This window comes from Podarcis raffonei, chromosome 9, assembly GCF_027172205.1.
Source record: "Podarcis raffonei isolate rPodRaf1 chromosome 9, rPodRaf1.pri, whole genome shotgun sequence".
NCBI classification, from domain to species: Eukaryota; Metazoa; Chordata; class Lepidosauria; order Squamata; family Lacertidae; genus Podarcis; species Podarcis raffonei.
This window is the reverse complement of record NC_070610.1, coordinates 65,604,196-65,630,200: the sequence shown is the minus strand read 5'-3', so window position 1 is coordinate 65,630,200 and position 26,005 is coordinate 65,604,196. Positions and strand designations below refer to the sequence as shown.

General features: G+C 43.4%; 1 protein-coding gene across 6 annotated transcripts in view; it reads left to right on the top strand.

The window, feature by feature from the left end:
- Positions 1–26,005, top strand: part of AFF1 (ALF transcription elongation factor 1) — a 146,857-nt gene that overhangs the window by 85,693 nt on the left and 35,159 nt on the right. For all 6 annotated transcript variants that reach the window (XM_053404126.1, XM_053404127.1, XM_053404125.1 and 3 more), the window contains 4 exons: positions 20,830–20,874; positions 22,467–22,553; positions 23,362–23,398; positions 24,722–24,770. In XM_053404126.1, the coding sequence (XP_053260101.1) occupies positions 20,830–20,874; positions 22,467–22,553; positions 23,362–23,398; positions 24,722–24,770 (218 nt within the window). The remainder of the gene's footprint in view (positions 1–20,829; positions 20,875–22,466; positions 22,554–23,361; positions 23,399–24,721; positions 24,771–26,005) is intronic.

The window sequence follows — 26,005 nt, the reverse complement described above, 5'->3', positions numbered from 1 at the left end:
GAGGCCTGGTCTAGGTCCCACTGTGTGCACTTTGTCTGGAAGTCTTGGAGCGGTGTTGCATGCCGCATTACGAGAATGCCAGGGTTTCTCTGCTCTTACCGTTTTATGGCTTGTTTCTCTCCCCTTCCCCTTTCAAAAGCAGTAAGTTAATCTTTGTCTGGAAGAGGCATTGTTAATATTGACAAAAGCCGTTTCCTGTTAATAGGGAAGGAAGCAATATTGATAATGAATGCAGTGTGGATTTATTGTCGTAATGGCTCTATGTTATGGTAGCAATAATCCCAGAGATCTTTTGCTGAGTCTATTTTGCTCAGCTCATTTCCTCAAGAGTATAGATACCTGCATATATTTCCCCTCTAAAGCCATTGGGTTTTTATTTCTGCATACCAGCTGGCAGCCTGCTCTGGTAGTTCCTCTGAAAAGGTTGCAGAGTGAATGCTTTATGATGTTTCAAATGAAGCTGGAATTAATGTTTTATCTTGTTCATATGACTTCACTTTTTCCTTCACTTGTTAATACATTTCCCCTCAAGTTTTCTCCATTTCCAGTCATTTTCAAAATAGGAGAACCACAGTGCTCCTATGTACATTCCACCCCTTGCTTTTATGTAGTGTTGTCCTTTTCTACATGCGTCTATGCAGAAGAAAGGAAAGCCACAACCTTTCATAATCTACTTGCATGCCCAGAAGCACCCAGCCAGTCACTTCTGGAAACAGTGCTTAACTAAATGGATTTTTGGCAAGGCAATTCTTGCTTCTCCAGCTCATGAAATATTTTTTGCCGTGGACTGTGGTGCCGAACAAATTGCTCACCTAATACTAAAGGGACAAATGCCAGCAAAAGCAGGTAATAGCTCGGGTGGCATTTTCTCACTATTTGTTGGTTATTTATATGATCCCAAAGGAATAAATCTGTGGCAACACCAATAATGGCTAATAAAACCCTCACAGAATATAGCGCTAATGATAACTAGACATGGTGTCAGGTAGCTTATCACCTGTCTTTGTGATTTATAAAACATTGATAAAACTTTCAAGTTTTCTTTTTTAAAAAGCATGAAGATCTAACAGAGGTGGGAGGAGAGAGGAACCAGCAGCAATGAGAGTGATTTGTATTTTCTTTTTGGCCCCTGAAATAAGTGTCTTAAATGTGGTACTTGAACAAGGAGGATGGAAGGTGGAGCTCTCTAAATAGGGAACTGTATAACCTTGGTGCCACAACAGAGAAGACCCTGTCCAGGGGTGCCAACTTGAATAAAATATTGGGGGGGGCAGATAAGCCCTGCCCTGCATAATCTGATCACATGACACAGTGCACACACACAATCTGAATGGAAAGGGCAGCCCCCTCAAATATTTTATTGGGGGGCCGAAACCCCCCCCCAGCCCCTAGGAATTATCTGCTATGGCCCTGTCCCATGTGTTGACCAATAGGTGACGATTCAGAAAGATGTAAATATTATATGTTGGCTATTGAAGTAGAGAGAAATACTATCTACATTAGCAATATTAGGACTTTGTTTTTGATAAGTTTAAGAACTACTGTAGGATTGTGGGCTTTTCGTCTGATGTGATAATTTATAACATTGGGGGTTCTGTGGCCAGTTTGGACAGTTAGGAGATCAGCTGGAATACCTGTAGAGATAGAGAAGTGAGGAAAAATGTTTTACATTTTTTTTAAAAAAAAACATTAGTAAAATTGGTTACAGTAGAATAGTGGGTGGCATTTTGTCTATTAAGAGCCTTACAACTTTGTTACAGTTATACATAACATTACAGTACAGTGTATTTGTTGTTGCCTATCCAGTGTGAGACAGAAGCATCTAATCTTCATGTGCATGTTTTCAAAGTTAATATAATTTATTTCATTTAAGAATCGCTTCCCGTGAGGAACCCCAAAGCGATTTACAACATAACATATATAAAAACAGTTACATTAATAAATAAAGAGCTAAATGTTTTTTTTTTAAATTAGAAGTAATACCTAACATAAGTGATTGGCAGGTTAAAATGATAAATTATGCTGAGCTTGACAGAATATCAGGAAGAGTAAGGGACCAAGACGAACAGAAATTTCATGATAATTGGAAGAAATATTTAATGTATATGGAATCTAAATCTCAGGTGACACTGGCGGGGTTGAAATAACTCTAACAGCGGGAAAGGCCTATGTAAAAGAGTTAAAAAGTACGCGACTATATAATTTATTCGATACTTACCAAAGGAGTGGAGGGAAGTCCAAGGCTCAGTTGAGACTAGTTCAGTTATGTATTTTATTTATGATTTGTGAAGTGGATTTAATTTGTATAAGGTATGTGGTGGATTTTTTGTTTATGTTTTTCCTGGATATATGTGCAAATATGAATAAAAATTTATAATTAAAAAAAATAAAATAAAAAACCAAACACAATTATAAACATAAAGACAGTATAAAACAGGAGATAAATGCAGAAAAGGTTCTGTTTGCTGCTTATGCACCTGTGAGACAAAGCAGCATACAAGTTAACCCAATATTCTTGAGGTTATGGGGTAATGGAGGAAAATATCTCATCTGACAGTTAATTCAGTAGATCCATCAGCAGTTATAATTTTATTTTATTTATTTATTAAATTTATATACTACTCTTCACCACAAGATCTCAGGGGTAGTTCACAGAATAAAATACAGCAGTTGTCCCCTCTCCGTGAGAAGAGGCAGGCATATTAATCAGTCACTGCTCATTAAAGCATAGGGCTTATTAATTGCCTTCCTAGTTGCCCTGAAAGGGTTCAAGGCTTCTATATCAGGGGTCAGCAAACATTTTCAGCAGGGGGCCGGTCCACTATCCCTCAGACTTTGTGGGGACGACGACTGTATTTTGAAGGGGGGGGGGGAATGAACAAATTCCTATGCCCCATAAATAACCCAGAGATGCATTTTAAATAAAAGCACACATTCTACTCATGTAAAAACACACTGATTCCCGGACAGTCCGCAGGCCGGATTTAGAAGGCGATTGGGCCGGATCCGGCCCCCGGGCCTTAGTTTGCCTACCCATGTTCTATATGTTCCAACTATCAGAGCCTCAAGGGGCTTCACTGTGTTTGATGTAACATTAAAAGGGCTACCTCCATTGTTGCTCTCCTCCCTCTGTGGCCCAGGGGACCAAAATGGATATTGGGATGGGCAGTGGTGTATCCACCAATGCATTCCCCCCCGCAAACCATGGACTACGGCTGTAAATCCAGAACCCACAATTCCATCTGGGAGAGGGCCCTCCACAGCATGTCCGTTTCTAACGTGGGAATCTGGGAGTTGTACTCTTGCGCGCGCGCGCACACACACACACACACACACACACAACCTTCCCCTGGGTGGGAAGAAATGCTTTTGCAGGAATTGGAATGGAGAAATCTGCCTCTGTGAGGTCAGTTTGGGAGCCCTGTGGGGCAGAGGGAGGCAACATGGCAGGAGTTACTGTATTTTTCGCTCCATAAGACGCACCTGACCATAAGACGCACCTTTTAGAGGAGGAAAACAAGAAAAAAAATATTCCGAACGAAACAGTGGATGTATGATTTTTGTGGTTCATGCTGTGGCCACAGACATGTGATTTAACGGTGAGTTTGGGGTAGCCCAATGCAAAAATCCTGAGGATCCATGTGGATCCGTGCTTTGTAGCCATGTTTTTGCGCCATTGCAGCCCGGCCCCACGCAACAGTGGGTGCGTGATTTTTTTGGTGCAGGCTGTAGCCATGGACATGCTATGTGATCTGATGGTGAATTTGGGGTGACGCAATGCAAAAATCCTGAGGATCCATGGGCTTTTACCTCCCCCCTCCCAGGCAGCCTTCTTTATCTCTAGCGTCCCTTATCTCCCTCCCCGATCGCTTGCCAATCAGCTGCTCAGCGGCTTAGTTTCAATACCCCCTTCCCTCTTTCTAAAAAAAAATGCACGACCTGCTTTTTGCCCCTGGGGAATTCAGCTCCAGGGACCACGCATTCGCTCCATAAGACGCACAGATATTTCCCCTTACTTTTTTGGAAGAAAAAAGTGCGCCTATGGAGCAAAAAATATGGTAACATACGGAGCTAAGGGGGGACACAGCCTGCTGCAGAATTCAAGCAGGGATTGCTCACATATGTGAATTCTCAAGATATCCCTACTCAGGCCGTGAGGGAGCATGCATTTCAGAGGGTTGGTCTAGATGATCCTTGGGGTCTCTCCTAACTATGATTCTGTGAAGCAAGGCCTCTAAAGATAACCCTGGATGTATGGGTAGGCTGATAAAGGGAGCAGGTGGTCTTCATAATATTCTGATCCCAAGTAGCTTAGGTCTTTAGATTTAGCCTAGGAACTCATCTGAGAATTGGTGTTACATGGTCTGAGCTAGGATCCAGACAGCTATTTTCTTCATACCAGAGGTCTTGTGGGTATTCAGTGGATATTGTTTTTTTAAAAAAAAAACCCTCCCCCTAAAAATAATAATTTATTATTTATACCCCTCCCATCTGGCTGGGTTTCCCCAGCCACTCTGGGCAGCTTCCAACAGAATATTAAAATACAATAGTCTATAATAGCAGACCACCATGCCACATCATTAATTATTTTTTGGACACATGGATGGGTTCTGCATGGGAAATGCAAGTTCAGTTCCTCCTTGGGCACATAGGAGGAGGAGGCCGATGGCAGTGGAGTGTGATGTTTTTGCAGAAGAAGAGTGGCATCTGGAACAAGAAGAGAAAAGCTGGGATAGCTGGTAATTAAAGGCAATTATCTTCAAATTTTTGTGAGAACCGCTTGAGACTGTGCTTATTGAAAACGCCTACTTCCTTTATCGTAATGCACAAACCATATTAATACCGCATTAGTTGCGGGTTGAGTCTCACACCTTCTTGCATTGTGTTCCTTGTGTGTTAACTGGTGTGAAACATATTTCCATCAATAAATTCTCTATTGTTAATGCAGTCTTTCCCCTTAAAGCCTCCCCCCCCCACTCTTTATGGTATCTAAATTTCTAAGTAACACTAAATAAGATTATTACCGTTGAAATAAATAAAGGTGTCTAGGCAGCGCACCATTATTACCCATCTTACCTGGTGGTCAGACATGAATTTAATGAAATGCCTATCCTGGTCTCTCAAGAAAAGATCATGTTCAGCAAACGCGACGGATCTGCTATTTTTTTTAATTTAAAATTTAAAATCTGATAAGCTTTTACAAAGTGCTTCAAACTATGATTCTCTGAAGTATTGACAGCAGCGCTACTCTTAATTGACAACTGGAAAAAAGAAATAAACCAGAGTGGCTTTTAATTAAATAATTAGTCCTTGTTAAATATACAGAGCATGGAGAGTGATGTCTGAATTTTAAATTTCTATTAAAGCCAATAAAGGATGATTAAAACAGTAGCAAGAATAAGTTGGTAACATTTTCTACTGTGTGAAATGTTTCCATCTTCTTACTTACTATAACATGAGAGCGTTGGGGGGGCTAGTACAAAAATAATGTATTCTATCCTTTGCCTGTTGTTAAGGAACCAAGAATGTATATGCAAGTCAAGCTGCAACTTTGTGTGTGTGTGTGTGTGTGTGTGTGTGTGTGTGTTTTAAAATTAACCCTTCATGAAAACAAAGCAAGAAGACAAAAGCTTTGCAAACCCCCACAAAATTTCCAAACCCTCACCAAGTAAGTTCATCTTTTAATACACAAACGGCAATTTAACTTTTAACCAGCGATTTTTAGGCAAACTAAAAAGAGGAATATCTCTCTCAAACCTGGCTTCAGTGAGGTTTCTTCCTGGTTTCTTAAATCAGTTTCCTGTGACAGCCAAACAGAAAAACTGTGGTTTATGTTATCCCCTCAGACTAGGATATGAAGCCATGACCCTATATCCAGAAAGACATTCCTTTTTACCGGATCGTACCTGAGGCGCTTGTGTTGTACGCAATCCAGTCCTCTCTACTCTAGAAACATGGTTGTTCCAGAGACTGTTCTATCATTACAGGGGCCCCTCAGGTAGATAATGGCTGATCCTGTGGCCCTCCTGATGTTGTTGGCTTGCAAATTTCATTATCCTTGACTATGAGTTCCTCAATATCTGGTTAATAACCCCTGCTCTAAAATGACTTTCCATTTCCTGATCGGATGGGAGCTTAGCAAAGTTGAGGAGAAACCAGCAAGAAAATTGGTGTGAATCCTTAAGGTAAAAGTTTAAATGACATGGAGATGTAATGGCAATGCTCAGTCAGTCTCCACAATTTTAATCAAGTACAGTGGTACCTCAGGTTACATACGCTTCAGGTTACAGACTCAGCTAACCCAGGAATAGTACCTCAGGTTAAGAACTTTGCTTCAGGATGAGAACAGAAATCGTGCAGCGGCAGCAGCGGCAGGCACCATTAGTTAAAGTGGTGCTTCAGGTTAAGAACAGTTTCAGGTTAAGAACGGACCTCTGGAATGAATTAAGTAAGTTACCAGAGGTACCACTGTAATTCAGTTTATTAATCAGTTACTGCTTCATCACTTGTGATTTAATAGTGTTTGGTCGCCCTCTGTCATGGATGCTTTAGCTGGGATTTCTGCATTGCATGGAGTTGGACTGGATAACCCTTGAGGTCCCTTACAACTCTACAATTCTTTGTTTCTATGCCTCAGGCATAGAACGCGGGTGGCGCTGTGGGTAAAACCTCAGCGCCTAGGACTTGCCGATCGTCAGGTCGGCGGTTCGAATCCCCGCGACGGGGTGCGCTCCCGTTGCTCGGTCCCAGCGCCTGCCAACCTAGCAGTTTGAAAGCACCCCCAGGTGCAAGTAGATAAATAGGGACCGCTTACTAGCGGGAAGGTAAATGGCATTTCCGTGTGCTGCGCTGGCTCGCCAGATGCAGCTTGTCACGCTGGCCACTTGACCAGGAAGTGTCTCCGGACAGCGCTGGCCCCCGGCCTATAGAGTGAGATGAGCGCACAACCCTAGAGTCGGACACGACTGGCCCATACGGGCAGGGTTACCTTTACCTTTACCTTTATGCCTCAGGCTAGTTATAGAGAAGAAAATGGACATTTCATTCAGACTTCTGCTGTAGATGTGCCCTGTGTCCATGAGGCTGCAACCAGGTTCCTTCCCACATCCCTCTCATTTTCCCAGATACCTTCATATTTAAACCTTTTGTGTCTACGTATAAAATAAACATTTTGACACAAGAATGTGCTGATTTCTGTACTTCACCCACAAAAACAGTAGAGGTAAGGAGAGGAGAGAGATCCATTACTCTACATCGGAATGAGGCCTGGGCAAAATAATCTATCTCTGGGTCAGAAAACCTTGTAAAATCTTGAAAAGAATGTTTGTTTCCCTCCAAGCACCCATGCTTGAGGCATACAATGCAGCCATTGTTTAAAAACCATTTTCATGTAAAACACTTGAATCCTTTGAGGGGGGTCATCCAGTGTCATTTGTAGAGAGGAAGGCTAGAAGACCCTAGAGATCTCCCTCCTCCTCGTTCCAGCCTGAATTCCCTTGCTGCATTGGCAGAAGTGAGAGGGGTTTGGATAGGCGGTCAGCCTCCTCCTCTATTGGTGAAATGGAGTGTGCTGAGTTTGCATTAGTTCATGCTTGGGAGACTTAACTGGAGAGCTATGTATAATCATTAGCTTTGTTAATCCTTTCAGCCGCTTTGGGAGGCAGTCGGTCAGTATTATTACTTCCTTGTTTGGGAGACCTGAGTTCAGGGGGATCTTGGGTGGTCTTCGGCAGGACTTAATGCCTCAGAAAAGAGACTCAAGCTTGCCTGTAAACTGAAGCATCTTGATTTTTAAACCCCACCCTCTCTGTCCCTAGCACGTTGGGGAAGCTTCTGGCTACTTGGAGGGAAATGCCCTCTGCACATGATTGAAGCCCCCCTTTACTAATTATAAGTGAGGCCACTGGGTTGCGGGTGGCGCTGTGGTCTAAACCACCGAGCCTCTTGGGCTTGCTGATCAGAAGGTTGGCGGTTTGAATCCATGTGACGGAGTGAGCTCCCGTTGCTCTGTCCCAACTTCTGCCAACCTAGCAGTTCGAAAGCACACCTGTGCAAGTAGATAAATAGGTACCACTGCGGCGGAAAAGTAAATGGCATTTTTGTGCGCTCTGGCACTCGTCCTTTACCTTATAAGTGGGGCCTGGCATTGAAAATAGCTTTTAGAACGGAACTTTCATGTTCCGGTGTTCAGCTTTTATTGTGGTGCAGGAAAGTAGTCGGTGTTTGCAAAGACTTTTATTTCAGCATAAGGGTTAGAATATGCTCTGTATACTAGTTGAGTGGCAGGTGAAACACATGCTGGAAGAGAAAGAAATGTCCATTGGTGGGACATGTTATGCTTAATTTAGGCTTACGTGCTTTTACGCACACACAAAATATTTGGCTGTTCCTGTTCCATAACTGTGGGTTCAGGAACTCTCAATACAGAAATTCTGGGCTAAGCAGAATTGCTGGTTACTGCACAGCCTGGGAGCATAATGATAAGTGCAGCCGCACACTTAGAAATCTGCTTAATCAAGGCTGCGTAAGGAGATGCCTCAGGGCTGTACTGTACCATTCATTGCACTGCAGGTTCCACAACCCCTTCACTCCGGAAAAAGGAGCCAGCTGGCTTTGAATTCTGTGTTCTTGACTTCAGTAGTAGAGAGGACAGTCCCTCTGTAGCTAAAGTCAAGAAGAATTGTGTGGAGAAGGGGTGCAGACATTCAGTACCAGATTATTTCCCCCCTCCAGCAGCGTGCGTTCTTGGAGATGTTAACATGCAAGTATTCCCAAGGCTGCCTTTCCTTCTTGGGCACATGCATGTGGAGGAGGCCTGTATTCTTACATGAAGAACGGGGTAAATTCAGCTTGGCGTTCTTTAAGTGTAGACGTGCTTCTAGCTGTCACAGAAAATCTTCCTTCCCTGAATCCAGGAATGTGACCTAAGTGTGCGAAATAATACTAGACTTCTCACAGCTTGCCAGCCTATCAGCTATATGCCTGGCTTTTCTGGAGCTGATCTAAAATGGATGGGAAACTTCAGCCTGTGGGCAGGATGTGACTCACAGCCAGGTTTCATTCAACCCTGTGGGACGAAGACCCACTCTTGGATTTGATTCTACAGACTACTGGATTGTCGCCTCTGACAGGTTTCCCCTGTGCTAATAAATCCCTCACATTATTTATTATAGTGATGTCCTGTTTTATAGCCCTCAGGGTTATAAAGTAATCTCTGTTAAGGGGATAAAACTGACACCTGGTTTGGTCTGTTAGATGTCAAAATATCCCATATTCAGGCTTATGTATCCAATTTCAGAATCAAACCATGGTTTAATGTTCTGGCTTTGGAAGAAACTATGGTTTGACCAAACCACACTTTCCTATATTCAGAACTGCAGTATCTTCACATCCTTCCCTTGCATGTGGCGTGGAGCTGCTGCACACAAACCTAAAGGCAACACCTCCTTAAGCCTACTTTAGCATTAAACCTGAACCAGATCAGTGAAACAAGCTATTGCTTAGACATAAGCTATAGTTACGGTTTGTCAATCAGACATGTACTCAGTTCACCCATAATATTCAGCTAAACTATGACTTAGTGTGAACAAACTGGTGCACATTTAGAAAACAATGGCTGCTTTGTTCCTCCTGTTTCGCTGCTGCCTCTCTACCAGGAACTAAGCCATAGTTTGGCTTGGTCTTAGGTGTTAACCCAGGCAAACCATAAGTGGTCAGCCAAGGGCAAACCTTGGTTACAGCTTGTGTCTTGTTTCGATAAAGACAAACCACATGCCAGGTTTTGCAGGTATTCCTAAACCAAACTCTGGCTTGAGATACCAGCAGAGATGCTGGTAGACAGCAGGACCAGGGAAGAATCAGAGCAGCTGTGTTATTAAATATATAATGCACCAGATATTTGCTTGTACATTCTAAAGCATAGTTAGCTTTAGTGTTAAGCGCGAACCACGCTATTGTACAAAGCCATGGTTGATCTTTAACCAAGATTGGCACAATGGTTCATAAAAGAGGTCCAACCCATTGTACATGTTGATGTGACCTCTTCAGTTATTTGTAAACCTCCTGGGTTTGGGATTCTGTGAACCGAAAACCTTTAAACAAATGTTAAAACAAAAAATTAACATTTGGGCTACCCAGCAATAACTAAAATACCCATTTGAAGAAACCTCCACCCCATCAAAATATGTAAGTATCTCAATAGAAAATTATTCCAAGTTGGTTTGTTCGTAGTATATATTTGCTTCCATGCTTAAGGCTTAGTTTACACTAACAGTATTTTGCAGCAGTGCTCCTGGGTGCAATTTCTACTGTTCACAGCCTTAGCTTCTAAGCAGTTTTGACAGCAAAATGTCACTCCATCTGCTTTTTTTGTTTTTAGCTCTGAATACATTAACTCATGGGTGGCCTACATTTTAGTAACACCAGACAAGTCGGATTTTATACCCCGTGTTGGATAAATATATGCAGTCCCTGCTGTGTTTGTGTTTTTGTTGCCCAAGTGTTTCTCTTGGAATCTTAAGAATCCTGTGTTTTTTTGTGTAAAGTTTCTAGCCCTCATTTGACTGCAAAGATAATGAAACAGTAGTCATTTGTCCCCAGGGTTTAAAATTCAGAGTGTGCATAATAATTACCCTAACGTGTATTACTCCTGATTTCAAAGACTCATGAGTTTGAAGTGACTACTACCAGATCTCTTTAAGTCAGTCCAAATGCTTGAAAGATTACCAGCACAGTCCTATATGTGTGTCTTTGGATGTAACACCCATTTATGTTCAGTGGAGTTTACTGGCAGGTAAGTGTGCATAGGATTGGAACCTTAAGTAGTTGGGCAGTCTTAAGTAGGGTGGTAGTCAGATGTGCATGTTGGAGATTTGTGGTGGAGAGAGAGCGAGAGCGTGCAAAGTTAATACACACAACAAGGTCATGTTGATAAGAGCTGTACACTTCCTGAAACATGCTGAGCACTGTATGTGCGGTGCACCAAAATTCTACACCGAGTAATGCTGTTTGGAACACCGATTCCTTTTATCGGCCTTTAGACGAAGCAGATCAAAAGTGTCTGAGAGGGCTCACCCAGTCTGGCATGTTTGAAAATTCCTGAGCATTTGTTCCCATGACTGATAGTGTGCTCAAGACGTGTTCATCAAAAGGACTCAAAGCAGAACTCCCATCTCCATAAGCAGCTCTTTACTCTTGCTGTAGACATTGCCCCGGGAATTCCTGTATCAGAATATTATTGTTAACTGTCAGTCATATAAGCACACTCTGTCCCTTGCTAACATTGTGCAGATTGGCATCGCAGAAGTCCACCCCCCTTCACCTGAAACTTCGATGTGAATTTCCTTAAGGGTTAAGAAAAAAATACTCTTTAATAGTTAAGAATATGTCAAAGTTAATGTCCCCCCCCCTTTCATGAAAGATCCTAGGACCTGGCCCTGACCTAGAAACCTCTAAATTGCAGGTGTTTGTGTGTGGTCTTCTGGTGGTGGGTAGCAGAAAGTGATTTTGACACATGCTCAGAAGCCCGATTGGTGGTTGTTTTGCATGTAGCAGAGAAAAGCTTAGTCATTGAGGACCAGATTAAAGTGTGCGGAGTCTTGGTTCAGATGAAGTTCTGGTCTTTGTGGCTTTTGGCTTTGGTCATCTCTCTCTTCTATTACAAACCCTTCTGCTCTTGTGAGGCCTGCGCTAAAGTTAGCTGGGCACATAGGAGTGAAATGAGGACACCACTGGCAGTCTCCAGCCTAATTTCCCTTGCCGTTTTGTGGAAATCAAGCAGGCCCGGGAAAAAGGGAAAAAATCTCCACGTGGCAAGTCATCCAAGTTCTCCTTGAGAGGGGGAACAAAAAAAGAAAAAAAAAGAAAACCTAATCCCTACTGAAAATGGAATTTAATAGAAACTGAATGCAGATGCCTTGACAAGTCACTGATTTCAAAACCCGACTCTCCAGAAAGTAACAAGGGTTATGGCTTAAATCACCCTTTGGCTCTGACTGTAAAAAGCATAAATCTGGTAACCAAGTAAAGGCAATAATAAGTAATAAAATCTAGATATATAGCCTACTCTTGCTGCAATGCATTGCTTATAGGTAACAGTCAAAAGAGCTATAAAAGTTCCATTCAAGGGGGTGGGGAATTGCAGTTCAGTCAAACTGAAGTAGAATCACGGTGCAATCCTAGACAGGTCTACTCAGAAGTAAGCCCCATTGACTTCAGTGAAACTTGCTGCAAGGCAAGTGTGTATAGCATTGCAGTGTAGTATTAGGTATTCTCACTGGCCTGGTTCTCATCTAAAACAATTGGCTTATTGTAATGTGCAGCGCTGCTGAAATCGGGCCACTTTTACCCTTTCCTTTTCCGATTTGAGAAAACAAACCACAGTGCTGGCTTAGCATTACAAATGAACCAGTGCTCATGCGTCTCTTCTCTCCAAACCCGTGATAGAAAGCCAGTTGCATGTAACACTAAGCCAATGCTTGTGATGTGCACACTGTCAGCTCAGCTCGGGCAAGACAGGACAGGTTTGAGTTGAGCGGTGTGCACCAGCACACTGCTCATTCACAGTAAACCATGGTTTGTTTCAACCATGGTTTGTGTGTGAATGGGATCAGTGGCAGCAGCTATCCTGGTTCTCAAGCAGAGGTTCTTCATATCACCTGCTACCTGATTATTTTTAGCCGCTTAGTGCAAAGACAGAAGTACTTTTTTGGGGGACAGGAGGCGGGCAGGTGTGGAGGACTCCCTGGTCCTGAATGGGGTAACTATGCCCCTGAAGGACCAGGTGCGCAGCCTGGGAGTCATTCTGGACTCACAGCTGTCCATGGAGGCGCAGGTCAATTCTGTGTCCAGGGTAGCTATTTATCAGCTCCATGTGGTAAGCAGGCTGAGACCCTACCTGCCCGCAGACTGTCTTGCCAGAGTGGTGCATGCTCTAGTTATCTCTCGCTTAGACTACTGCAATGCGCTGTATGTGGGGCTGCCTTTGAAGGTGACCCGGAAACTACAACTAATCCAGAATGCGGCAGCTAGACTGGTGATTGGGAGCGGCCGCCGAGACCATATAACACCAGTCTTGAAAGACCTACACTAGCTCCCAGTATGTTTCCAAGCACAATTCAAAGTGTTGGTGCTGACCTTTAAAGCCCTAAACTGCCTTGGTCCAGTATACCTGAAGGAGCGTCTCCACCACCATCGTTCTGCCCAGACACTGAGGTCCAGCGCTGAGGGCCTTCTGGCGGTTCCCTCGCTGTGAGAAGCCAAGTTACAGGGAACCAGGCAGAGGGCCTTCTCAGTAGTGGCACCTGCCCTGTGGAATGCCCTCCCACCAGATGTCAAAGAGAAAAATAACTACCAAACTTTTAGAAGACATCTGAAGGCAGCCCTGTTTAAGGAAGCTTTTAATGTTTAATAGGTTATTGCATTTTAGTGTTTTGTTGGAAGCCGCCTAGAGTGGCTGGGGAAACCCAGCCAGATGGGTAGGGTATAAATAATATGTTATTATTATTATTATTAATCAGGCGGCATATAAAGGTTGTTAAACAAATGGATAGCTGGAGAAGCCCTGGATCGAACCCAGGACTTTCAGCATATAATGCGTTTGCTTTTATCACTGAGCTATGGCTCGTCCCTGACAAACTTGTATCATCAACTTTCCATGTATGTTACCCCTCTCATCCACCCTGCTCCTCCATTTCTTTCTTGGGACGCTCCTTTCCCAGATTCTTCTCAAGTCATTGCGTGTCTTCCATATCTCAAGGGGGGGAGGGTTGGCTTCATCCCACGATCTGGCTTGCAGAAACCATTTTTTAAAATGAGCACATAAACATTCACTCACCCAGAGGAACACTGGCTCTATTTTAACTCGTCGTGCATTCAGCTTCTCCTTACTCATTTAAAGGAAATCCACAAACACGCCTAGCTTCTAGGTTCCCAAGCCATGCAATCAACAAAATTATATGCTCCTCATGGTGAGATTCTGCAACCTAACCGTAGTAGCTGTGGGCACGTTGTGCAGCATCGAGGTCCACATCGGAAGTGTGTTGCAGACTGGAGAGCGTTTTATTCGTATGTGTGGTCCGATGGAACAGAGTCTCAGACTTGGTCTTGGGAAAAGACAGCTTAGCTGTGAACTCTCTGGGTGGCCTTATAGGCCAAGCCCCCCTAGCTTTCGGACTCAATTCCCAGTTTGTAAAATGAGAGCAGCTCTGTCATAGGACAGGCAAACAAACAAACAAACAAAAACTAGAAGCACTTCAGTCATGAAAACCGTAATGTAAACAGTTCGTGATGATAGCCACATTTTCTCCACGTACTTCTGCGCAGAAGTCTTGTTTTACTTCTTACTTTTTTGAAACTTCTTGACTTCGTAATTGTATTTCCAAATTTATTTCTGCAAGCGGGAGTGCTAACAAAGAGCAGGTTGTTCAGGGTTCTGACAAGAACCTAGGCAGAACTCCAGAAGGAAAGGTAGCTATTCTGGGCAGCTTGCTCCCCATATGTCGTTCCCAGTCTCTTACTGTTTTCTGTACAAAGTAGTTGAGTTCGTTGCTGTTGATCTGTACTGTATGGTTAACTGGAAGTTGTTGGTTGTTGTCTCCCTCCACCATCCCCTACACCAGTTTGTCTACACACACACAGCACCACTCTTTCTCCATCTTTGTGAGCCCTAAAAAGAAGCAAATACGCTAACCATGGATTTTCTCTTTTAATCGTCTCACCTAGAATTTGCTCTTGTTGGCAATGGCTCTCCAGCTACCCAGCCTTTCTTAAACTGGGGAGGTCATGATTCTCAGGGCTGATCTTTCCATTAGGTGAATGGATGCAACAGCCTCAGGTGGGAGGTCTGGGAACAGCCGTCCAATCCACTCCCCCAAGCTTCTACTGGCTAGTCCAGGGGTCGGCAAACTAAGGTCCGTGGGATGGATCAGGCCTAATTGCCTTCAGGATCCGGCCCATGGACCGTCCATGGATCAGCGTGGGGGTTCTGTTTGTTTGGGCTGCGCCATTTCCCCCCCTGCGCCATTCCATTCCCCCTATCTATCTCTCTCTCACGCACCTCCCTCCCTCCCTCCTGGCTTCTCCCTGCCCTGCCTAGAGGAGGAAGGGGGCTGGCAGCCCCTCTCCGGAGCCAGCCCTTTCATACCACTCATCCCCCCGCTGCCACCACCCTGGTGCTCCTGTGGGCCAGAGAGCGGAGCAGATGAGCTCGCTCTGCCTACCCACGAGAAGCAGCAGTGGTGGTGGTGGCAGCCCCTGAGAAGCTAAGCGCAGCGGCTGGGGGTGGGTGGGGAGGAAGACTACTTGCCCCCCTTGCCTCTTCTTCCAGCTCCCCCCTGGTGCCGCTTTTCCAGCCGGCCACAAGGTCTGAGAGACAGTGGACCGGACCGCGGTTAAATTTTTTTGCCAACCCATGGGCTAGTCTTCCTACCTGGCAAGTCTCTCTGCTTCTTCCTTCCCGCCCTTGCTTGGCAGTGGCTACTTCCATCAGAGCAAGGCATTCTGGTGAGGTGGCTGTGCTGCTGTGGCCAATGATGCCTAAAATGTGTGCGGTGGGACATTTTATAGTTGCTGTAACTTTGCAAACATTTTTCTTCTGGTTCTTGGCATTGTTTTTTGCCACTACAAAAAAACTTCCATGGGATGCTTGAAGGCAGGATCCAACCCACCCGCAGGTCCTCTGTAGTGTGAACCAGGGAATGATGAGATGATGTGAGAGGTTCTATCTGGCACTGCAAAATTCCCTCCCTCGGCAATCTTCGCGGAGCTCTGGCCCAATGGTGGCCAGTGGCTTGAATTTAAATAATTTTATAATGAATGATTTTAGAGTGTTGTTTGTGCTGTACTTTTGTACTGTTTTATTGTTGTTAGCCACCCTTAGCCCGGCTTCGGCTGGGGAGGGCGGGATATAAATAAAAATTATTATTATTATTATTATTATTAGATGCATAAATTAACTCAGAGGTTGAGATAAGGTTAGTCCTTCTTGCATTATCAGATGTGCTAGGCTCTACAGGCTGACGTAAAACACCCAGAACCCTTAACCACTTTGTGTGTGTGTTGTTACCTCTCTTGAGTGCAGCCCTTTGTGGGAAAATGTTGCGCAGTTTGAAATCTAACATAACCAAAGTTAAGAAAGCTTGCAAGCTTGCAGAATCCCTTACAAGTTATTCCTTCCCTTCTTCCAATGTCTTTAACAACAGTTAAGGTTTATATCCGTACTGACCATGAGCTAAAAGTTCTGTATCCATACCGGTATTAAGACAACTTCATATGGCTGTATATCGTAATTGTTATTCTCTTGTTCCCTGTTCATTTTTCCCAGTACAGCTCTGCTCATTCTACTCTTATTGGCCTTGTTCAGACATCACACTAAACAATGGCTATGAGACATGAATGAGCCTAATAATCTTTTTCAGAGATCATGCGCTCCCCTCTCCTGTGTGGCTAGGAGTTCAGAATTTCTGCCTTTATGTAACCACAGTATGTCAGGCCATCCAAACTGAGTTTAATATTAACTGTGGTTAGTTTAAAACAAACTTCAAACCACAGTTTCTGAAGCTGGCTTGTTTAACCATAGTTAATGTTGAACACGGTTTACAGGTTTGGACGATGTGGCAAACCATACTAGAAAAGGCACTGCCATCTTTAAAGGCAATCTGTTTTCCCCCCAAAATTGTGTGCCTGAAAATTACAGCAATCGCTTCAGGAAAGAAGACAACAATGACTTGAATCATGATGGCAGTTGTAGCAAACATATCTGAGCTTTGTAAATACTCCATCTCAGCACTGTAGATCAGGCATTTATCAGCAAAATCCCTTTTCATTTTGCCCACTGACTGGTTCTGTGAAACCTGGAAATTTGCATACTCCTAATGCAGCTTTGATATCATCTAGTAATAGGTGTGCCATTTTGCCTCCTACTTCTGCCTAAAGCACATCAAAGCAAGTGCCCTTTCTTTATCGACTGGTTCTGCAAGTTAATAAAAAGGAGAGAAGTGGGGACTTTTAACTGGGAATAACCACCCTTCAGATGGGCTCTTAAAAATAAAAATTTCACAGGCAGTATTTGGCTTAGTTATACCTTAGTTCCTCAGTGTTGGTCTGCAGTGAAACAAAAACTTGTTTTGCATCCAGAAGGTTTTATTGCTTTATGGGTGTTATAAACAACACTGCTAAGTAACAAGAGAGCTCTGCTATTTGTAGCACAGTGAGAGTTAGTGTGACAAGTGTATGGCAATGACAGCAATGAACCCCTGATTTGAATCTCACCTTGGCAAGGCAATTCAGTAGGTCTTGGGCTAGTCTCATCTCTGAGGACTTGAGTAAGCACTGACCCAGGGCTCAGGTAATGGTGATGGTGGTTGAGCTCAGAGTGCCTTTAATGAATTCCTTAAACTCCTCCCCTTGAACTTCTCTCCTACAGTTTAAGCCAAATCATCGTCACTCTGTATCCTCCTAAGAGCAGTACAGTGGTACCTCGGGTTAAGAACTTAACTCGTTCCGGAGGTCCGTTCTTAACCTGAAACTGTTCTTAACCTGAGGTACCACTTTAGCTAGTGGGGCCTCCCACTGCTGCCATGCTGCCACCACACAATTTCTATTCTCATCCTGAAGCAAATTTCTTAACCCGAGGTACTATTTCTGGGTTAGCAGAGTCTGTAACCTGAAGCGTCTGTTACCTGAAGCATCTGTAACCCAAGGTACCACTTTACCAAGAGAAGGCTGAAAAATAGGTAAAAGGGCCGGTCTCCCAACCACCCAATAATCTCAGAACTGCTTCAGCCAACCAGTTTCCAAGCAAGGTTATCTTCTGACTAGTAAGCAAACTTTGCAAAAGTTATGTTTGGAATTGCCATCTCAAGGACACAGGCTGTTGGCTTCTGTTGTTAACAGTGCAAAGATAAAATATTTTCCGTACAAAATAAATAATATTCTGCTCAGAAAGGGGACTGGGGTGAGGGGAGATGGGGGCAAGGAGAGTTCCTCTGGTAGCCTGATAGCAAGAGGGCAGAGTGTCCCGATGTGTCATTCCTGGTAGCCAAGTGTTTTTCCCTTTTGATAACACGGATTCTGGAAAGTGGAGTGGGTACAATCCACCATGCAGTTCTTCACTATCCTGATTGATCAGGAGCTACATATGTGGGGGTTATGTTCTGGGGGCCGCACCTAAAGGCAAATCACGTATAGTCAAAACCAATTGGGTTCAGTGGTGGGTGGAATTGCCAGAGTCATTTTCCCCAGAACCTTGCCCCCTTTCTGCCTATTTTATTTTACCACCAGCATAAAGCTGAATGTGCACAAGTTAAAATGCACGCAAGTTGCAAACTTACTGTAGCTGCAGTTCATTTGAATCAGATGTGCAGAGGAGAACTCTCCAGTGGGAGTGTGCCCAAAATGAGTTTGCCAGGCTTTGGAGTTGCTTGCAAGGTATAAAATGGCAGATATGTTTTGAATCCTTGCTGTGATCAAAAACTTCCATCTTGCAGCTCCAGAGCACCCCGACCTCACGTCCACAGTTCATAAACGCGTAGCATCTGAATGTTATTATTTTTCTGAATTAAACTGCTAACATTTGAAAATCAAAGAGGATAATTGAGATGATGCCGCCAAGATAACAAAAGCATAGATTTTAGTATCTGTATTTATTCCAGCTATATTTCTGAATATATACTGTATGTTTAAAGCAGCATTGATGTTCAGCGTTGCCTGTGCTACAAGCATGAACAGTAGATGAAAGTCTTCCTTTTTATGCCCGGTTTAGCTTGCAGGCGAGGTATGATTGTTAGATAGTTTAATTGAGTTATGCAGCAGTCAGGCTTGAGCAAAACATAGCCTAATTTGCAATCCAGCTAAGGTTCTGCACAGAACTCCGATGAAGGAGTTTTGGTTTTGCAAGACTTGTTTTCATTTGCTGTCATTCATGACTTTTGGCAAGGAATAATGGGCAGAATCATTTAAGGGAGTAAGGAGACTCTAGGGAGGTCGTGTTGAGCAGAGCAGTGGTCATCAGCAATAAGGTGAAACAGAGGCTGAAAGATAAGGTTGGACAAAGCTTTGGGAAGCTTTAAAAGTGAGGTCAAGAAGTTGAGTACGTGAAGGAAAGAAGAGCCAGTGAGAGTACAATGTCTTGGAGCTAGGCTGTAGCTCATTGGTAGAGCACTTGATTTGCAGGCAGAAAGTACCAGGGTCAACCCCAGGGAACTTCATTTTTTCATTTCTTTTAAAGGTTAGGTAGCAAAAGCTCTGCCTCAGGCCCTGAAGAACTGATACAAGAACTGGACTCATTTGATAGGTCCTTTGAGCAGATACATGGCATCTTCCTATGTTCCAGGGAAGGGCTTTGGGGGAAGGCGTTGCATGGTCTGAGAGACTGGAGAGGTGGATGATTTTGGCAGTGGCGTTTTGGATAGAGGTGAGATGATAGAAATGTGAAAATGGGAGGGCCAGAAAGGAGAAGGCTGCAGTAGGCAAGATGGGAGATGACTAGCACAAAGAACCTGAATTTTAGCCGAGAGGAGTGGATGGGTTTTAATTATGTTGCGTTCTTGAATAGGGAGATGCAATGTGGTTTGGCAACTCTTTTGATGTGGTGGAGGGCGAAGGAGAAGAGAAAAGTCGTGGAGAGAGGGGCATGGAAGGAAATGTGAACATTTTAGCCTTTCGGCTTTCAGCTTGTGCCATCTCCTTGAAAATACATGCAAGATATCACACGAGGCAGCAGAGGTTTAGGATTGGAGTCTTCTCTTGGATGGGCTACCTTCGCAGGCTGATGAGCCCAATCTGTGCCTCATTTCCCTCTGCAGCACATTGCCAGAGCCTGTCTTTGCATACAGGGGAAGTCCTTAAGTCATTGAAGGTTTGAGGCCCATCAGCTACCCTCACATGGTTTAGCTGGCCAGTTAAAACCATTCCCAGGGTGTGGCCGCTGTCACATGCTTACAGCTTCTAGGAGCCACAGGTGATAGCTGTGGGGAACAAAGATGGACAAACTAACCCAGAAGGAGCCCAAGGTGTCCTCCACCAGAGGTATTACCCCTCCCCAACACCCCATACATTCAATAATCTGATACTATCGTCATTAAATATCTCTTGTTCATTCCCCCCCCCCCAAATGAGCCTTTTATTTTTTGAATGTTGCCTTCTACTTTCTTTAAGCTTCTGTCTATCACAGCATAGCTTACTGCTGGGTGTTAGAATACTAACTAAATGTTGGGTTAATCTGCTGAAGTCTAGCTGAGACTTGCCTTGTTCTCTACTGTGAGCAGAAAGCCCAGAGCCTTTAAGCTCTCCTGCGTGGGTGTGGTGGACAAAGGTGAATTTCTAAGTGTTTCTGTAACAAAGCAACGGGTGTGGCGCCAATATCTTAGAAGAGACACCGAGTATATCCTCCGCACTGGCCTTTTATTCCTTGGAGGGGCAGTCTCCTGCGGCGATTACTTTGTGTTCTTCCAACCGGCGGCAAAAATAGTTAACTACATAAAGAGACGCCGTGATATAGGAGCTTCCCTCTTTAAGATACCTCACTGGGAGATGTGGTGCCTCTCTGGCATGCAGCAATTCGCATTGCTAGGAGAGTAAACTTCATGTGTGTGGGGGGGTGCAGTTTAATTGAGGAGAAGGAAGCCCCTCCTGAGAGCACTTAAGTGAGGAAAGGAAATCTTTCCCCTAAACAGGGTTCCTGATAACAGTGTTCATAAATACCACGCTTTCATTCGTCATACTCAACGTCAATAAAACAGCTGTTTAAGCAAATCTTTACATTTCTGCTTGTGAATTTGAACCAGTCCATGGAATAACCCCCACTTTTTTTCCTCCTTGGTTGTTTTCCAGCAATCGTTCTCCAATGAAGTCCATTGTGTTGAAGAAATTTTAAAGGTGAGTGTATCTGCCTGTGATTGGTGTGTGCTTTAAGCAACAGATGTGGGCAGCAGAACCATTTATTTCTGCTGTGTAAAGGAAGGAATTGCTTGTTTTTTTCTGTGGCTAGCTACAGGGTGTGAATTCAAAGGTTGTTTGCTTTGGATGAACAATAAAGGTTTCCTTTGAAATGCTTCAAACTACCCAACCTGAATGTTTCTGGGCAATCCTTGTAATAGGTTTGAAACAAAACCATGTGTTTCATATTTTCTAAATTGCTAGCCCTAGATAACATACTGTATGTAGATACGACCTTTGTATGCTGTGAAGTTCTGTGGGTGGTTTACGATAAATAAGCAAACAATTGAAATTTCAAGTAAAACATTTTTTTTAAGAAACACTTTTTTAAAAGGAAGGGGAAGAGATAAAAAAATTCAGCCATGAGTTTTGGTTTGTTGCAAGATCTCATTTTCAACTGCATCCTCAAAATTAAAAGCACATAAGAAAACAAACAGAGGCCCAGACCATCTGTGTTTTTTAAAAAAGATCTAGGTGAACAGAAAGTTACTGAAAAGGCCACAAAGATGGGCGACCCGTGAGCCTAACTGAGAAGGTTATTCCATAACTGGGGTGCTGCTGTTGAAAACACATTTCCTAGAGGTTATCCACTTCATTTCGTTTGGTGGGGGCACTGAAAGCAGGGCCTCTGAAGAGGTTTGTGTAGGTCCATATGGCCTTTAAAGTAACCTGGTCTATAAAGGCATTTAAAAATTTAAAAGGCCAATGCCATTTAAAATGTTGAAACCACCACATTAAATTGGGCCCAGAAACAAACTGAGAGCCAGTACCATGTGGTTGTGTACATACTGTACCTTGAAAGCACATTCAAAGCACATTGCCCGCCTCAGAGAATTCTGGGCGCTGTAGTTTTACCCCACACAGAGTAATAGTTCCCAGCAAAAATTCGCAAACTATTGAACTTCTCCCTGATAAGGCTATTCCATAACTGCTATTGAATACACACTTTCTCTAGGGTCCCTCACACTGCAACTTTTTCTAGTTTGTGCCATTCTAGTTTGTGTATTATTAGCAGAAGCCTTTCCCCCCTCCCTTTCCCCTGCTTGGGAAATAGTGGACACATGCATTTTAAAAACAGCACTGTATACTCTATACCTCGTAATAGCCAAAGGAAGTTGATATGGGCCTGAGGTTCAAATCAGAATCTGAAATTCCAGTGCCCCAGTTCTGCTGCTGCTGCTGCTGCTTTTTTTAATCCACCAATTAAGACACAGTTTAAAATTTCGTATGCAGTATATTCAAAATGATTGGTGGCAGTAGAAGGTAGAAGGATGGGGGTATTGTTCATTTTCCTACCGCAAACCAAAGTCCTCAAATGCCAGGGAAGAACACACACACACACACACACACACACACACACACACACACTGTGATAGCTGCAAGGCTCTCAAGCACCAAGAAGCAAAAACACAGATTATAATCTTGTGCTGTCCCAGTGCTTTGGGTTTACATGTGTCTTGATGCTGGGTAAGTACAGGAAATGGGCATTAAAGATTGGTTTTCATTTTTTCCATTCTTTCTCTCTCTCTTAGGAAATGACCCATTCATGGCCACCTCCTTTGACAGCCATCCATACTCCTAGCACAGCTGAGCCTTCAAAGTTTCCTTTCCCTGCAAAGGTATAATAATAATAATAATAATAATAATAATAATAATAATAATAATAATAATAGTAGTAGTAGTTGCTTAAATCTCATCAGTTAAAAATGTCAACCCATTGGAAGAAGTTTGAATTGAAAAACAATAAAATGATGACTGTAAACGTAATTACTGCAGAGCACAAAGTCAGTATACTCACAGAAGATACTCTGAAGACAAAACAATAGCTTAGCAATAGTATATTTCTTTAAGGTGTTCAAATAACTTCCATTCATTATATCAGTATTCATAGTATGTCATGACGTGTTAATTGTCTTGAAATGCTCCCCTTTCTCACCCCTTATGCCTGGAATTGCCTTTCAGGCCACCTCCTCACTTCTTTGAAATTATTCTTCAAAGCTCAACTTCTCTGTGAAATCTTAAACAAAGACTTATGATCCCCATTTCTTACGGTTTTTGTAAACTACCCTCAAAACTCGTTAAAGAGTGAAACATAGATTTCTAAAATAAGTAAATGATATAAAAGTAGTTTCTTTCTCTGTTTACCCCTGCCTTCATTTCTTTTCTGTTGTTCCTCTGTACCGATTGTAAGCTCCTTGCGGCAGAGACCTGACATCTTATCCCTCAGCGGTATTATATAAATCGCTGTAAGAATTGTTGCAACATTCCTGTAAAGCAGGCTGGTATTATCCCTGTTTGGGAGATTAAAAGACTGAGAGATACTGGTGTGATTAAGGTCACCTAGTTAGTTCATAGCCAAAAAGAAAGTTGAAGGTGAGAGCTTAGCTACTATTCTATGATTAAAATTTCCATTTTCCCTCTTTCTAGGAAACCCAGCATGGTGGATCAGTCTTACAGAGCCAGAGTAAGTAAGAGATCTAAAAATCTATGTGCGGTTGCTTGGATACAGTCTGCTGTGTCCTGCTGTGATTGCGTTCATTTCAACAGGGATGGAAGAGAAATTTCCATTCAAAACTTTACTGAAATGAAAGCATGTTGAACAATAGAAGTGTCCGCTGGCTTGAGCCCAGTGTTTGTCTGATGCATACATTTCTGCAGGCATTGTAAACATTCCTATATTTGTATCTATTGTGCATTTACTTGTAAACAGAGGAAACTTTCAGAAGCAACAAAAACGACCTAATCAATTACAGTGGTACCTCCGGTTGCAAACGGGATCCGTTCCGGAGGTCCGGCTGGATCCCAAGGTTTCTGCAACCCGAGGAGTAGCGGTAGACCGTTTCTGCGCATGCACGGGGTGGGGCGGTAGATTGCTTCTGCGCATGCGCGGGGGGCAGTAGACCACTTTTGTGCATGCGCACGCAGCGGCACACTTCCAGGTTTGCCGATTTTGCAACCTGAAGTTTACATTACCCGAGGGTAATGTAGCCTGAGATGCTACTGTAATTGGCAGCAGCTGCTCCTGGCTACCACTGCAAAATGTGAGGCAGAGCAAAGAACCCATGACTATTCCAGTAGTGCTTTTGCAAGGCTGAGCTCCAGCTATTGTTGGGGCTGATCGAAGCAGATTTAGAAGTAACCCCATGTGGTGTCGTTAGTAACATCTGTCTCTTTATATGTGGTTAAAGCAGATCACATGGCTACATATGATGGTGTTTATGGTTACTGTGTCATTAGCGTGATGCACAGCCATGTGATCTTAACTAACCACATGGAAACAAGATGTAAAAGTTTCCAAGGAATAGTGTGGGAATACCTGTGGAGGGAGGAAGCTGTATGCCACCTGTGTACCATTTATCCTTATCTTGGTTGTAAAGCCAATCGACAGTGGTCACCTCAGTCTTTCCTGGGCTCCAGGCAGCCTTCTTGAATTATCTGTAATGGAATTATAGAATTCCACTGAGCAGAAAGGCATTTAACACCTGTCCAAAAGTTTGAGCAGTGTTTATTTGGTCCTTAGCTGCATTAGACATATCGCTGTCTTTAACTTGTGGAATAAAAATGAAAGTTGCAAACTGTTGGGGAACCTGTATGAATCCATACCCCTAGCATGGATTCAGATGATATACCATCAATTAAAAGCTGCTGCACTAATTATCACAGATTGCATAATGCATAAATCTTTGTGTGTGAGAGGCATACACACAGAGAGGGGAGGGCAATAGAAAACAATTTAAATGGTTCAATGCTTGTACAGCCTAAAACATTTGTTGTTGTTGTTTTACAGAGCAGTATGATGCACCTTCTAAGACGTCTATTTCTCAGCAAGGAAAATCGTAAGTAGCTGCACCTTGTGCCTCTGAATATTACGGTAGTTAGGTCAGGGTGGGGAACGTCTAGCCTGCCAGGCCACCCCATTTGGCCTACAAGCCGGCTCTCATGAAACCACACCCCTCAACCACACACATCACTTCAGCTGCAGAAATGAGGGCTGAACTACCCAAACATTTATGGGGAGTTCAGTTCTGCTTGGTGTGGCTTCTTCCCTCCCACAACAACAGAGACTTGTGGAGCCTAAATGACCTGGAAAATGTTATCATGGCCTAAACCTGCAAATATTAAAGAGTCCACGTCATCAAATGCATGAACTGCAAACTTTAGTTGTATGTTTAGACACAATGTGCTTATTTTTCATGTACTCTCACTCAAATTATATGGCACCATCTGTACTTGTTGCATTTAATTTCCCTCTCATTTCACTGCTTACACTCGCTCACAACCATATGTATCAATACCTAACATGGCTAGAGCCATCCTGAAAATGAATTCTACTGGGAAGCTGAGGACAGCCTGCAAACCCTCAAAATCTACATGCTTTTTGTGAAAGCATAAGCACAGTGCAGCATTGAATGCTATACTTTAAATGTCTGGGAGCATGCATTTGCTTCTGGATGGTTGCCCTGAGTTTCCAGGACATCAAGATGTTGTTTGAAACTCATGTGCAGACTGCCACTGAAGAAATTATTCAGGCTTTTCTGAAACTAGGTACTTGGTTAGTTTGCACTGGAGCAGGGGTCAGCAAACTTTTTCAGCGGGGGGCCAGTCCACTGTCCCTCAGACCTTGTGGGGGGCCAGACTATATTTTGGGGGGGAAGTGAACAAATTCCTATGCCCCACAAATAACCCAGATTCATTTTAAATAAAAGCACACATTCTACTCATGTAAAAACACCAGGCAGGCCCCACAAATAACCCAGAGATGTGTTTTAAATAAAAGGACACATTCTACTCGTGTAAAAACACGCTGATTTCCTGACTGTGGGCCGGATTGAGAAGGCGATTGGGCCGGATCTGGCCCCCGGGCCTTAGTTTGCCTACCCATGCACTAGAGGTTAGCCACACCCCAAAGAATTGTGCAAGCGGCTCCATGTGATCAGTGGGGCTTTTGACAACTTTTCCAAATTGTGTTGCTAGCAGGCCACACCCATGAAGATGGCACATTGCTTTTGCGAGAGAGAAAGAGAACAAATGAGATTATTTCTTTGGCAAAGCTAGCTGCACACATTAAAGT